This window comes from Octopus bimaculoides, chromosome 1 (assembly GCF_046866305.1).
Source record: "Octopus bimaculoides isolate indiv1 chromosome 1, ASM4686630v1, whole genome shotgun sequence".
Classification (NCBI taxonomy): domain Eukaryota; kingdom Metazoa; phylum Mollusca; class Cephalopoda; order Octopoda; family Octopodidae; genus Octopus; species Octopus bimaculoides.
Window position 1 is genome coordinate 4,754,963 of NC_142928.1, and position 15,604 is coordinate 4,770,566.

Below are 15,604 nucleotides of genomic sequence, written 5' to 3' on the forward strand. Positions count from 1 at the left end.
CAACACACCCCCTTCACTCACTCTCTCTCATTTTCTCTTCCTCTTTCACTTACTCTCTCCCCCTCTCTCTCTTTCATACACACATCCATTTCATATACACATACATACATCTTTCATTTTCTCTTCTCTTTCACTTTAAAACAAAAGTAAATAATAACATTTTTTTACGGAAATTAAGGAACAAAACCAGCTGATTCAGATGACAGTTCTGAGAGTCAAAGCGAAAGATTGCTCCAAAGGAATGCCATTACAAAAATTTTTTCGAGTGCATTCAATGTATCTCAGCTCCAAAGATTTGTCTGCTATTTCTAGCATTCCCTGCTACCACGTAACAGCTATTTGCAATAAAGGACCCAAAGTACCTGTTACATGGTAGTAGGGCATGCAAGAAATAGCAGCTAAATCTTTCCTTTTCTGGGGAAAGGAGCCGTTTACGTGTGATTTTGATGTCACATTCATTGAAAGCATGCGAAATAATCTGGAAAAGAAAAAAAAAAACCATGAAACAAAACTCCGTTGCTGGGAAACTCAGACTTTCTTGGTAACCCAACGGGTCAGGGGTAGTCTAGTTATTATTATTATTATTATTATTATTATTATTATTATTATTATTATTATTATTATTATTATTATTGTTGTTGTTGTTGTTGTTAATGCATAAATAAGAGAATATTAAATGTTTATTTTCATTTCATTTATACTTTTTTCTCAGAGAAGAAAAACGTACAATACGCATGCGTAACCGTACAAAATTGCCTGTTGGTTGGAAATTGACTGGAATTGAGAATCTAGGAGAAGAGTTTACTGTTTCTTCTACTGGTGGAGTTGTTCCGCCTTTAGGTGAGACCCCTCTATATGCCTACTTTCAAGCAAGGAAGCCATTAGTAATGGCAAAGAAACAAATAAGATTGGAGGTAAATTTTGGTTATTTACTCAATATTGAAATGTTGGAATCATAAATTGTTCTAACCATTGTATTATTTCATGTCTTTCATTTCACCATTCACATCAATGGCTCTGTAAATGGATTGCATCACTGACTTTAGGTGCTATGATTTTTCAAAGAAAATAATTGAGATATAAGGAAATTCTGTTTGAAAAGGTTAAGCTCAGATTTGAAAGAAGAAAGTGAAAAAGGTTCTGCCTTGAATTTTACCTCTTTGAATCCATAATTACACTTTAGCAGATGCAATTTTGTTTTGCTCTACCTCTAAAGGATAGAACAAAAGCAGGATACTACATGGTTTTGTGTATTTGCCTCACTATTTGGCAGAAACTTTGTTGATACAGTTCTATATTTCAGAGATGAGGAATTATGTACATTATTTACATTTGACAGATATTTGTCTTCATCTTGTTTGTTGTTAACAACGTTTTGGCTGATATACCCTCCAGCCTTCGTCAGGTGTCTTGGGGAAATTTCGAACCTGGGTTCTCATGGTGCCCCCTCAAAATAAGGGTAGGGGAACATCGCAAAGCTATGACATGAGGAGATATTGATAAATCGGGTATAGCTGACCAAGTATGGAAAAATGGAGACCACCTCCCCCTGTGGGATGAAGTTAAAATAATAGACAGAGAACACCACTGGAAAATACGGAAACTAAAAGAAGCAGCACATATGCTAGGACACAACAACCTCCTAAGCAGACTGAGTGCAGATATGAACAGCATATGGGAACCGGTATTAAGGAAGGATAGGAGAATATTAGATTTATAAGCCCTAAAATTCACTCCATAATTGCCCACGGGCATATGGTGTAGTGCGGGCTACTAACCCCAAGATTCCAAGTTCGATTCCAGGCAGTGACCTGAATGATAATAATAATAATAATAATGACATCAGAAAATACCTTAGGAATGAGAACCCAGGTTCAAAATTTCCCCAAGACACTTGATGAAGGCTGGAGGGTATATCAGCCGAAATGTGTTAACAACAAACAAGATGAGGACAAATATCTGTCAAATGTAAATAATGTAGAAACTTTGTTATATTCAACCATAAACACAAAACCATGTGACTGCTTGCTTTTTCTGTCTTCCAAGAATATAATCGAAGTTGTGCTTGCTACAACATAACTGAGGTTGAAAAGGTTAAGCAAATTTATTAACGATAACAAAATTTCAGTTGCATTGATAAAGTTGAATAATCCTTTCTCATGTGTTGTTACTTTAATAGATCTTTGACATTGATAATACTGTGAAATCTTCATCTGAAATAATCAGCATCTTAGGAGAAGCTTATGATGTTGCAGTTGATATCAACTTTCCCAAAGCCATGTCGACAGGTAAAAATGTTCTCTTCCACATAAACCTTGCATGATAATATTTAATCTAGGAGCATCTTTGCAATGGCGCTTGAAAAGGCAAACACTGGAAAGTAGATATCTGTGGGTGGGACATGTTGGTGAGCGAGTGGGTCTGTGTAGTAGTAGTAGTAGTAGTAGTAGTAATTGCTGCCATTATCTCAGGTCACCATCGTCATCATTGACTGTCTGTTTTCCATGCTGGCATGGGTCGGACAGTTTGGCATGGAGTTGGCCAGCTGGAGAGCTGCTCGGACTCCATGTCAGTTTTGGCCATTTTTTCTATGGCTGGACACCCTTCCTAATGCCAACCACTTTACAGAGTGTACTGGGTGCTTTTAATGTGGCATTGGCATGGGCACTTTTACATGATACCAGCATTGGTGCATTTTACATGGCACCAGCACCCATGAGCCCACAAAGTTTGGATTGCTCAGCTGGGACGTAGGAAACATTCCTGGTTTGAAGGACAACTGCAATTTTACTTAGCTTCACATGTTTTCTCAAACACTGCAAACCATCAGAGGTTTTGGTCCCTTGTCATCTCCTCTATGCAGTCCAACGTCTGAAGATCCTTTCTCACCACATCGTCCCTTATCTTCCTGGGTCTACCCCTTCTCTACATTATCATCATCATCATTTTCCATCTTGGCATGGGTGGTTTCACAAGAACCAGCCAGGCAGAAGCCTGCACCAAACTCCTGTGACTGTTTTGGCAGGATTTTAGAGCTGGATGCCCTTCCTAACACCAACCACTCAGCAGAGTGGACTTGGTACTTTTATGTGGCACCGGCACAAGTGAGGTCAGTTTTGACAAGGTTTTTACAGCTGGATGGCCTTCTGAACATCAACCACTTTACAGTGTGGGCTGGGTGCTTTTTAAGTGGCACCTGCACTGACAGGGTCACCAATTACTTGCAAGACAAAAAAGAGATCAGGAATGAAGACAGAAACAGACGCACTACCACAAAAGAAATACATGGTTACCCAACGTGAGGGAAGTGCAGGAGAAGGAGAGAGAGGGAGTGAGAGACCACAGAATGGAAATGGTGGCAAAGTGCCAGGCATACTCACAATGGACAGGGATCAGAATATAAATGGGATGGTTGAGTACAAGAAGAGAGAGATATAGATGGTGGAAAATGCCAGGGCATACCCTTGAGGTTCAAATGCCATAATATAAATGGCAGGATATTGCAAAGGAAGTGTGATTAAAGAGTGTGGAGGTAGGGAGTGAGTGGCAAAAACCTGGGTATCTATAGAGTCGAGGACACTACTGGATAGCAATGATACAGAGGAACAGGGGTGTGAGGACAGGATTGGGGAGTGAGCCCTAAGCCTAGGGTATGAAGGAGGAAATGTGAGGAAGAGATGAGATGTAGATTGGTTTGTTGGGGTAGGGTGAGTGAAAAGCTTTCTTGTTACATCTGGGTGGAACACACAGGTCGGGGGTTAGCAGGTAGCTATAATACAGTGAGACAGGGCGTGTGGGTGGGAGACAAAGGTCGGAAGCTAGCAGAGAGCAATGATACAGTGGCACAGGGCCAAGAGGACAAGATTGGGGAGTGGGAGGTAAGCCTAGTGTATGAAGTGGAAATGTGGGGAAGAGAAGAGACATAGTTTGGTTTGTTGTGGTAGGGTGTGTGAGAAGTTTTCTTGTTAAGGGTGGGTGGGACACTCAGTGCTTCTAGAACTCAGTTTCGCTGACACGGGCAGGTCTTCTCTAGAACTTCATATCACCAAAGATCTTGGTCCATTGTCATTTCCTCTGCGAGGCCCAACATCCTGAGATCGGTCCTTACCACTTCATCCCACATCTTCCTGTGTCTCCTTCTTCTGCAGATACCATCCACTTTCGGTGATTGGCACTTTTTGGTGCAACTGTCTTCATTCATATGCATCACATGACCATTCCTTCTCTCTTGCACACTATCTCTCATGCCATGTATATTCAGTTCTTCTCTCAAATCACACACTGTTTTATAAGCAGATGAACAATAATCTAATGTTGGCTGCACATGTGCTGTGTTGGTGTACATGCCTCTCCCTCCATCCTGCTCCAAAACCATAAAATCATCATCATTTAATGTTTGTTTTCCATGATGGCAGAAGTTGGATGGTTTGGAAGAATCCCAATGAGTTGTAGAACTGTGCCATGCTCAATATTTGCTTTGGCATGGTTTCTGCAGCTGGATGCCCTTCCTAATGCCAATTCTGTGGACGAGGTATGTTTAAATAAACTGAATTTCCATTACCATTGTCTTTTATAATTCTGTTTTTGTGGTTATTTATTCCTCAGATGAAGACCGGTGCCTTGACTTTGGTACAGTGCGAGTTTCTGAAGATGCAAAACAAACAATAACAATAAAAAACAAAGGCAAATACGACATCTTATTTGAGTAAGTTTTTGTCTTTTATGTTTTGTGGAACCAATTCTGTGAAGATATTTATGACACTCTCATCCTTTGGAACAAGGAAGAATGGTAGTTTGATCTCTGGAATTGTTAGCTCTCTCTCTCTCTCTCTCTCTCCTTTGACTGATCTCTTGTTAAAGTCCCCCTCACCCTATAATCTACATATGAGAAACATATGTAGATTACAGGTGGGCAATTTTACCCGAAAGTTCACCTGGCAATTATAGGTGAAGGCATTAATGATGCCATTTTCAAGTGTCAGGATTTTCAGCAAACTATTGGATTCTTTAAGCAAGTTTTTAAATAAGTTCTTCTGTGTTCCTCAAGACTTCTTTCTTTGTTGTAACTTGCCATAGAACAGTCTTGGACCTCAACATTACTGTGCTATGTTTGGCAAACATCAGCACACATTGGCAAATGGTCTGTTTTGATTAGTTTCTATAAATGACAACTTGGTTTTTTTTGTTGAATTCATCAGTGTCTTCATGTTTGAATCTACGTCATTGGATCAAGTGACACTCCATCAGTTACACTGACAAATGTCCCAGTTGATCCCAATCAATGGAATAGTCTGCTCATGAAATTAAACATGCAAGTGGCTGAGTACTCCACAGACACATGCACTATTAATATAGTTCTCAGGGAGATTTAGTGTGAGACAGAGTGTGACAAGGCTGGCCTTTTGAATTACATGTACCACTCACTTTTGCCTGCTGAGTGGAGTGGGGCAATGTGAAATAAAGTGCACTGCTAGGTATTGAAATCACAATCTTATGATTGTGAACCAAATATCCCAAACAGTAAGCCATACCTGAATGTATTAAGATCAAGAGCTCTCAGAGAGCACAAATCTCTGCCAAGGCAGCACCAACGTCCTTTCAACGATTAGCTAGAGATGATTTTTAGAATGAGAATATCTGAAATTAACTCGACTGCTCTCACAAATGAGAATACTAAAAATGAACCTGACCGTTCTCAAGAATTAAGTAAAAAAACAGGGAAAGTAATCCAGAATCCTTGTCCAGTACTGGATCAATTCCAAAATATAATCAGTTCGTGCCAGTTACGAGGCCAAATATCCCTGAAAGTTTCATCCAAATCCATCCAGTGGTTCTTGAGATATCTTGTTGACAGACAAACAAACAAACAAACACGACTGAAAACAATATCTCCACCTTTGTTAAGGCAGAGGTAATAAATAATTATGTTATTAAATGAATGTAACGTTTGGTGATGTGTGTCATCTTCCTTTATGTTTTTATTTCATTGTATTTTTTGCTTTGTTTTTACAGAATCGTCCCCAACACTGACCCAATAATCTGTAAGGCCTATGCTGCCTTATTTTCCATTTCACCTGTGAAAGGTATCCTTGGTCCACTTGACCGTCCGCTCTCTTGCCAATTGTTGTTCCGAACTCATACTGAAATATCAATTAAAGACCAAATCATATTCCGTTGCTTGGTCATAGACCCAGCTGGAGACATTCTTGTGGCCACACTGCCAATCCGAATATCTGTACGAGCAGTATATAGCAAGTAAGTGGTAGTAAGAGCTAAGTGTGGTACCTTAAATATGTGTGTGTGTATGCATATATATACATATATATATATATATATATATATATAGTTTGTTTAATAATCTGAATGGAGGCAATGCAAGCGGAAACTAGAGAAACATAATTAATAACCACTCACAAAATCAAATATATATATATATATATATATATATATTCTTCTACATTTATAAAACTGATATAAAAATTCCAAATATATAAATATAAAGATATATAAAAATATATAGAAATACATATAAATAGATAAATATTGATATCTGTGTATATATATATATATATATATACAAGGCAGGATGTGTGTGTCTACGTGAATGTAGTTTATGCACGTCCGCAAATTAGCACGCATGTCGCTCCAATTTTAGGAGGACATTCGTCATGACCCTATCTGCATTTTCATCAACTTTTTCTCTCAGAGGCACCCGCATAGCTGTAAAAATCGATTTTCAACCATAACTTTTACCAATTTTGAAGTTTGCTAACATGGCAGAGTGAAAGTGTGCATATGCATGTGAGGGAGAGAGAGAAATTGTGTGTTGATGTATGTGTGTGTGCATGAGGGGGAGTGAGGGAGAGATAGAGATTGTTTGCCAGCGTCTAACAAAAAAAAGTAAAGAAAAAGTGGGAGAGGGAGACAGAAAGCGTCTAACGAAAGAAAAGGTAAGTGTGAGTAAGGAAGACAGAGTAAGTGTCAGTGTAAAATGCTTTTTTTTTTCTTAAACATGAGATGCAGTTTCAAATATAGGATGTTTTTGAAAGACATTATATTCTATAATAAGATTATATATACTTTCTCACACAACAATTCAAATATATTTATTTTAAATCATTTATTTATTTTAAATCGTTCATCTTTCTCCCCCCTCTCACTCCCTCTCTCTCTCTCTCTCACACACACACACACACACACGCACATACTACTTTGGGAGTGAAAGAGTTTTGTTTATATTTCATGCTGAAGAAAAAAGTTTATTGACAATCCATTTATTTAACAACAATGAAACAAAGAGGTATGTAACAATTCGTCAGTGAATTACACAATATAAATGGGTAAGATTTCCGAGGCTTCCACCACACCCCAACCCATTTTTCGGACCACAAAAAGGGTTTTGTAGCAGGCCAGGATAGTTGATTCCATGCCAAAAATCTGATTTATTTTTTTCTTAGTGAAAATCGTGTGAGTGTTATCTAAAAATTTAGCTGGAGTTTTTCATGGTAAATTTGAGTTTTAAAAAAAAATTTTATCCATATTCTTAATCTCCGTGTTTTTCCCGTACATTGAAAAATAGATGTACATTATTTATGTTTTGACGGATATTTGTCCTCATCTTGTTTGTTGTTAACACAACGTTTCGGCTGATATACCCTCCAGCTTTCATCAGGTGTCTTGGGGAAATTTCGAACCTGGGTTCTCATTCCCAAGGTATTTTTCAATGTTATTATTATTATTATTATTATTATTATTATTATTATTATTCAGGTCACTGCTTGGAATCGAACTCGATTTTGGCCTGGATTTTGTGGGAAGGGGGACAGTCAATCATTGACCCCAGTATGCAACTAGTACTTAATTTATTGACCCTGAAAAGATGAAAGGCAAAGTTGACCTCGGCAGAATTTGAACTCAGAGCGTAAAGACAGAGGAAATGCACATAGTACACAATGTCGAGAGGTTGGTGATAGGAAGCCCCCCCCCCCCAGCTGTAGAGACCGTGTCATTGGAGCATGATGCAGTCTTCAGACTCACCGAATTTTGTCAAACCATCCAATCCATTCTAGTATGGAATCTGAATATTAAATGATGATGATGATGATGATATTAAAGCTTTATTTTGCCTCTTTATCTGATGTTTTGAGTTTTAATTAAGGTGACACTCTTTTGAAACTATACTTTTGGCAGGTAATTAAAATATCTAACTAATCTGGGAAAAAAATAATTATTGTTATTTCATTCGTGTCTTAAACTTAACTTGTTCTCTTGTTGCAGATTTGTCATTGCTCCAGACTGTGACATTGATTTCGGTGCACTGCTGGTCAATTTGAAAAGGACACGTACGATCACTATTGAAAACAAGGGAGAGTTTGAATTCAAGTATGCAATTACAAAGAATGTTGCAGACAAAGACAGTACCGTTTCAAAAGCAAAGAAATCGTAAGATTTTTCAAAGAATTTTCAAAGATTTTTCAAAGAATTTTCCCATTCCATTGAAATAAAAATTAGTAATATTTTGCCATGCAAGAAGCACAATGGCTGAGTCGGGGGTGGTGTTGGACTTCATCTTGATCATCATTATTTCAATGTCCCCTTTTCCTTGCTTGCACGAGTCAGATGTAACTTGTTGAGGCAGATCTTCCACAGCCAGATGTCCTTCCTGTTAGTAACCCTCACCTGTTTCCAGACAAGGTAATATTTCCTCATGACTAGACAGATTTTTACAATAAAGGCTGGGGACATATCATTGTGCCATATATATATATATATATATATATATATATATATGGCGCAACTGATGTTGGTGTGTTTATGTCCCCATAACTAAGTGTTTCAGCAAAAGAGACCGATAGAATAAATACTAGGCTTACAAAGAATAAGTCCTGGGTCGATGTTTTTCTACTAAAAGCAGTGCTCCAGCATGGCCGCAGTCATGATTGAAACAAGTAAAAGAATAACAGAATATATATACAAAATTCATCCAAGGCTAGGACCACGGGCTATACATCCCCTACACAATTCAGGATCACAACACATAAATACACTGCAACACAATTTCTTTCCCTCAACAGGCTCTGTCCTATTTAACATTGTCCCAAAACAGATCAAAGAGGAAAAGGATCCCATCACTTTTAAATGGAATCTGGACAAATTTCTTCAAGGAATACCAGATAAGCCACCTATATCTGGATACAACTCACTCAACAAGAATTCCCTACTTGCATGGACCATGATATCACAAAACTTTAAAAGGATTTAGATAATCCTATCAGTTAGTGCTATTAAGTTAGACATGGCCTGGACCAATCTTTAGTCAAAGCATATCTAAGTTTATACATGTGTGTGTGTATATATATATATATATGTGTGTGTGTGTGTATATATATATATATATATATATATATATATATATATATATATATATATATACATACATATGTATGCCTACATACTTATATACATATATATATTGTTTGTTTTTGTTTTGAATTTAAAAAAAAAATTATGTAATGAAGCAGTTCCAGATTACACCCCACCGTCCCTCATTCAATGGACCTCTCGGTTACTTGAAATCACTTTCAGATTAAATGGGGGATGGGCTAGTATTACTCCCAACCCTTCAAACCCCCTGGGTGTATTTTGAAATCATTTTGTCTTACCCCTTCAAATCCTTCCTCAAATCTTCTTCTTCGTGGCAAATACTGTTTCCTGTGTTTTGAGCATCTTTTAGGCACATGAATGCAAATCACAGAGAAAGAGTTCCAAGCATCCACTTTTTTGGTTAAATTTGAAAATTCACATTTGAAATTTAAAATGTATAAATTTATTTTATGAATAATATTTGTGTGTGAATATATTTTGTTTTGTATACAAATATATTTAGTTTGCATTTAAACTCTGTGTGTGTGTTACTATATTTTGTTTTGTGTAATATATATCTTGATTGCTTGTTTATTTTAAAATAATGTTGTTGTTTTTTTTTAAATAACTTGCAGATTCAGAATCTCTGATGTTTAAAGTGTTTTTTTTTAAGGCATCATAAAGATTTTTGGGGGATTTACTGGAAAAAAATCCTGTTGAAAAACTTACTGTTGGTTTGAACATATCTCGTTGCTATTTATGCAAAAGTGTCGTAAGTCCAAAATGTTGCTTCTTTTTTTTTTTTAGAAAACAAAAAGATAGTTTCACCATTCCATTGCAAAACTGTTGTACTACACTTTGACAATTTTTTGATATTTTAACATCTGAAGCAACTGGAAATACGATAGTTTGACTAATAGAACCGGCGATTGCAAGCAAAAATAAATACCGAAAAAATGTATTTGGTCAGATTTGGACATACGACAGTTTAACATGATAGCAATGATATGATTTTATAACTTATTTCTTTTCTGTCAATATATATATTTGTACATCTTTGTATTAAAAACCTAAATAAGCACACACAACTGCAGATGTGCATACGGGAAATTATATTTTTATTTTGTTCCTGTTCATCATATGAACTGTGATAAAAGTAGAGGTTTCATCAAAAAAAAATTTACTATCTGAAATGTATAAAGGAAGGAAAGAGAGAAGGCAATAAGATATCAAAACATCCCTGTCTCACAGTTCGAGATTTTAAGAAATAGTTTGCAATGAATTAAAACTAATCATCTTCTTGAAACGTCATTGAAAACCACGTTTTGATAAAAATATAAATTTGGAATTGTAAAGAATTTTCTAGACACTGGAGATTTTAATAATTTCTTTTAGTAAAAGTTACATAAATCCACCTAATGAATAAGCAGCTTTCTCCATTATAGTATAGATGTATATATAGTATTTTAACTAATTAACTGCTTTGTAATAATTAACTTGTTTATTACCATTAACTAGAATTGAACCAGTACAGGCTCGGTGTTCCTTGGGCATTTTTAATATATATCCTGCAACTGGTAATATTCTGTCAGGAGCACAAACTACTGTGATTGTTGAATGCTCAAGTGAAAATCTTGGACTTTTTGTTGAGGTAAGGTTAATAAAACATTGAAGTATCTGTTTTATATTACAATGCAAATGTTTTCGTAAATTCTCAATCATTATTGATCAATTTGGAAGTGGTGATTAGAAGAAACGCAAAACTGTATGTATTTCTGTCAATCTACCTGTCTGCCTCTCCACATATACATACATACATACATACATACATACATACATATAAATGTTTGTTTTTTTCTGTTCAGTTTTAATAAAAAACAAGTTTACATTATTCTGATGGGTTACTCTATGCTTTTGTGGAGTACAAATATATTATTCTTAAGCAAGAATATTATTGATAGTGACTTTGAAGTTTCAACAAGTTAAGCCATCATCAAACTGTGATGGTTTTATGTAGTCTCAAACCCACATACACAAGGAAGATTTTAACTCAACAGAGAATATCTTCAAGCTGTCTTCTTCTATAGCTCCGGGTCAACCAAAGCCTTGTGAGTGAATTTGTTGGATGGAACCTGTTGTGCCTAGTTGACACTGTTATGTCCTTCTTTGAACTCCCTCTGTATTCCACTTTATTACGTGGACTTATAACAAGATTATAAAGATAGAAATATAAATCAGAAACAACAGGTAACAAACAATATCTCTTCTCAATGACTTCCACGACTGTCTTTGCAAAGTGCCTACACATGCCACACTGTGCCTCACGGACAGTGCGCATGCACCTTTATATGGTTTAGGACAGTTGATCTGCTATCCCACTGGGGTGTCAGGATTTCACCACAACAGAAACTGAGAGAAGCCCATCATATATACAGGGTGTGAGCTGGCAGAATCATTAGCTCGCCGGGAGAAATGCTTAGCGGTATTTTGTCTGCCGCTACGTTCTAAGTTCAGATTCTGCCAAGGTCGACTTTGCCTTTCATCCTTTCGGGGTCAATAAATTAAGTACCAGTTACACCCTGGGGTCGATGTAATCGACTTAATCCCTTTGTCTGTCCTTGTTTGTCCCCTCTATGTTTAGTCCCCTGTGGGCAATAAAGAAATAAATATTTTTTTTGTAGAATACATGTTTATTATAGTTTTGTAAGAAGAGAAGTGACAGTGACTTCGAAGTTATATGTATGGCTTAATGTCTTTCAGGAATTATGTGTTGACATCAGTGAACATGATCCCAAGAAATTACCGCATGGCATTGTTTATTTGTTAAAAGCTGAGATTTGTGCACCATCCATTTGTGTCGATGATATTGCCAAAATCTTTGAAGAACATCGCATTTGCAAAAGTCTTTCACATTGGCGGCATTACAACAAAGTAAGTTTAACATTGGTAAAATCTTCAGATAGAATTATTGGCTAAATTAGTTGACACCTTTGATGCCAACCTACGTGGTTCTATGATACAAACTCCCCGTTTTAAACAGATCCAAGTTAAAAACCTTCCATTAAAATTCCATGTTAAATTTTAAAAAACTGGCACTCCGTCAATTATGAAAACAAGGGTTCCTGTTGATCCGATCAACAGAACAGCCCACTTGTGAAATTAATGTGCAAGTGGTTGAGCACTCCACAGACACACATACCCTTAAGATTGTTCTCAAGGAGAATCAATGTGACAAAGCTGAATCTTTTAATAACAGGTACAACTCTGTATGGAGGCACATAGCCTAGTGGCTAGAGCAGCAGACTTGTGGTCAAGGGATCACAGGTTCACATCTCAGCCTGGGCGATGTGTGTGTTTATGAGCGAAACACCTAAGCTCCACACAGCTCCAGCAGAAGGTAATGGTGAACCTCTGCTGACTCTTTTGCCACAACTTTCTCCCACTCTTTCCCCCCGCATCTAGCAGCTCACCTGTGACAGACTGGCATCCTGTCCAGGTGGGGAACCTATATGCCATTGAAACCAGGAAACCGGTCGTTATGAGCCAGGCCTGGTTCAAGAAGGAACAAACAACAACAACAACACAACACAATATGAAATAAAGTGTCTTGCTCAAGGACACAATGCACCGCTAGGAATTGAACTCATGACCTTAAGATCAAGAGCCAGATACCCTCACCACTAAGCCATGTGCTTTCACATCCATATTAAATTAAAACCTTCCATAATAGAAAAGGGTGTATTTTTCGAACCTGGGTTCTCATTCCTAACGATGTTACTATTATTACTATTATTAATCAGGTCGCTGCCGTGAATCGAACTCGGAGTTTCTCTATATGCTGGAGTTTCTCTATATGTCTCCAATGAAGTCTAATGTCGGCTCCGTACCGATTAGATAATACAGTTCTATATTTAAGAGATGAGGAATTATTTACATTATTTACATTTGACGGATATTTGATTCAAGAAAAACTAGTGACAGACATACATCTAAAAGAACGCACTAGTATACCAATAACAAACTTGATGGAAATGTTGACTTTCTGTGTAGAAACTACCTACTTCAGTATGGACACTGATATATATCGACTAGAAGATGGTTTCGCCATTATCACCGATAATAGCCAATATATACATGGAATACTTCGAGAATTTGGCTTTAGGATCAACACCACTAAAACCAACCCTATGGTTGCGATACGTTGATGACACCTTTATTCTCTGGCCCCACCAGCAAGATGTCCAAATGCTGTTAGATCATGTGAACTCAATAAATCCATCCATACAGTTCACCATGGAAAAGGAACAGAACGTATTAATAACACGCACCAAGTATGGATTCAGGACATCCATATATCGCAAGCCAACCTTCACTGGACGATACCTTAACTTCAATTCCCACCATCCATACAGTGTAAAGAGAGGAATTGCTCAGTGCCTAAAACATCGAGCAAAGAATATAAGTAGCGATCGTGATACCCACCACGAAGAAATGATCAAGCTCGGTAACAATCTATTAAGAAACAACTACCCCAAGAACATACTATCTACTCCAATTATGAAGAAAAGAGGGGATGAAACCAATAAACTGTCTACAGTCTGTCTACCCTATGTGAAAGGCCTCTCCAAAAAGATGCAAAAGATATGCGGCCCATATGACATCAGGGCAGTATTCAAGAGCAATACAACACTTCGCAAATATTTCCTTCGGGTAAAACCACCAACAGAAGAGAATATGACCAAAAACTGCGTGTACTCCATCCCATGCAGCTGTGGTAGGTTATACAAAGGCGAAACATGTCGCCCCCTCAAAATAAGGGTAGAAGAACATCGCAAAGCTGTGACACGAGGAGATATTGATAAATCAGGTATAGCTGATCATGTATGGCAAAATGGAAACCACCTCCCCCTGTGGGATGAAGTTAAAATAATAGACAGAGAACACCACTGGAAAATACAAAAACTAAAAGAAGCAGCACATATGCTAGGACACAACAACCTCCTAAGCATACCGAGTGCAGATATGAGTAGAATATGGGAACCGGTATTGAGGAAGGATAGAAAAATAATAGATTTATAAGCCCTAAAATTCACTCCATAATTGCCCACGGGCATATGGCGTAGTGGTTAAGAGCGCGGGCTACTAACCCCAAGGTTCCGAGTTCGATTCACGGCAGCGACCTGATTAATAATAGTAATAATAATAATAATATAATAATAGTAACATCGTTTGGAATGAGAACCCAGGTTCGAAATTTCCTCAAGACACCTGACAAAGGCTAGAGGGTATATCAGCCGAAACGTTGTGTTAACAGAAAATGGTGTGTCCATTGAAAATGATATGTTGACTCTGAGTCTCACCCAGAAACCTCAAGAGACAACATTCGTAGGAAATGGGCAGTCCCCAGGGGCACTATTTTGTGAACAACTTCTTTTTCTTCTTCTTCTTCTTCTTCTTCTTCTTCTTCTTCTTCTTCTCCCTTTTATTCTTCTTCTTCTTCTTCTTCTTCTTCTTCTTCTTCTTCTTCTTCTTCTTCTTCTTCTTCTTCTTCTTCTTCCCTTTTCTTCTTCTTCTTCTCATTATTATTATTATTGTTAATTTACAGATTGACAGTGGAGGTGTTTATGGTGAATCAGAAAAGAAGTTTATGTTCAGTAATGTAATTGTTGGCAAAAAAGCAAAAGCTCGGTTTAAGATAATTAATACCAGTAAGGTTTGTAAATGGTTTCTGTCTGTGTGTCTATTACTGTGACAATATGCCCACCATTATGTTTCTATATATATATGTATACATACTACTGTAACGGCATACACACCAGTGTTTATATATGCCTACTACAGTGACAATATACATATTGTAATGCTTTTATATATATGTGTGTGTATATATGTATGTATATCATGGTATTGACCAAATTATTGGATGTTGTTATACATCACTGGCCACAGTGCGCTTTGCATTGTTTTAGCTTTCGAATGACACCGCCTCATTGTTGAGCGGCCAAGAGATATAAATGACATCAAAAATAACAACACAGCGAAGTCGTTAGGTTTCAATGATCTTAGTATCACTAATTAATTACTTAGATTAATTACAAATCATACACAAAAAAAAATTCAAAAACAAAATCAACAAAAGAAGGCAATTATGAATTATGAATTTATCTCATGATATCAGAATGACATAATATAGAATAAACTTATAAATATTACAGCTTTACGGTATGTATATTGTCAATTA

General features: G+C 37.0%; 1 protein-coding gene across 3 annotated transcripts in view; it reads left to right on the forward strand.

Annotated features, from left to right (window-relative positions):
- The window catches only part of LOC106880950 (axonemal central pair apparatus protein HYDIN), a 193,311-nt gene that overhangs the window by 119,599 nt on the left and 58,108 nt on the right, over positions 1–15,604 (forward strand). For all 3 annotated transcript variants that reach the window (XM_089348067.1, XM_089348075.1, XM_089348084.1), the window contains 8 exons: positions 713–914; positions 2,180–2,288; positions 4,606–4,705; positions 6,013–6,255; positions 8,278–8,442; positions 10,882–11,014; positions 12,124–12,294; positions 14,969–15,076. In XM_089348067.1, coding sequence (XP_089204193.1) covers positions 713–914; positions 2,180–2,288; positions 4,606–4,705; positions 6,013–6,255; positions 8,278–8,442; positions 10,882–11,014; positions 12,124–12,294; positions 14,969–15,076 — 1,231 coding nt within the window. The remainder of the gene's footprint in view (positions 1–712; positions 915–2,179; positions 2,289–4,605; positions 4,706–6,012; positions 6,256–8,277; positions 8,443–10,881; positions 11,015–12,123; positions 12,295–14,968; positions 15,077–15,604) is intronic.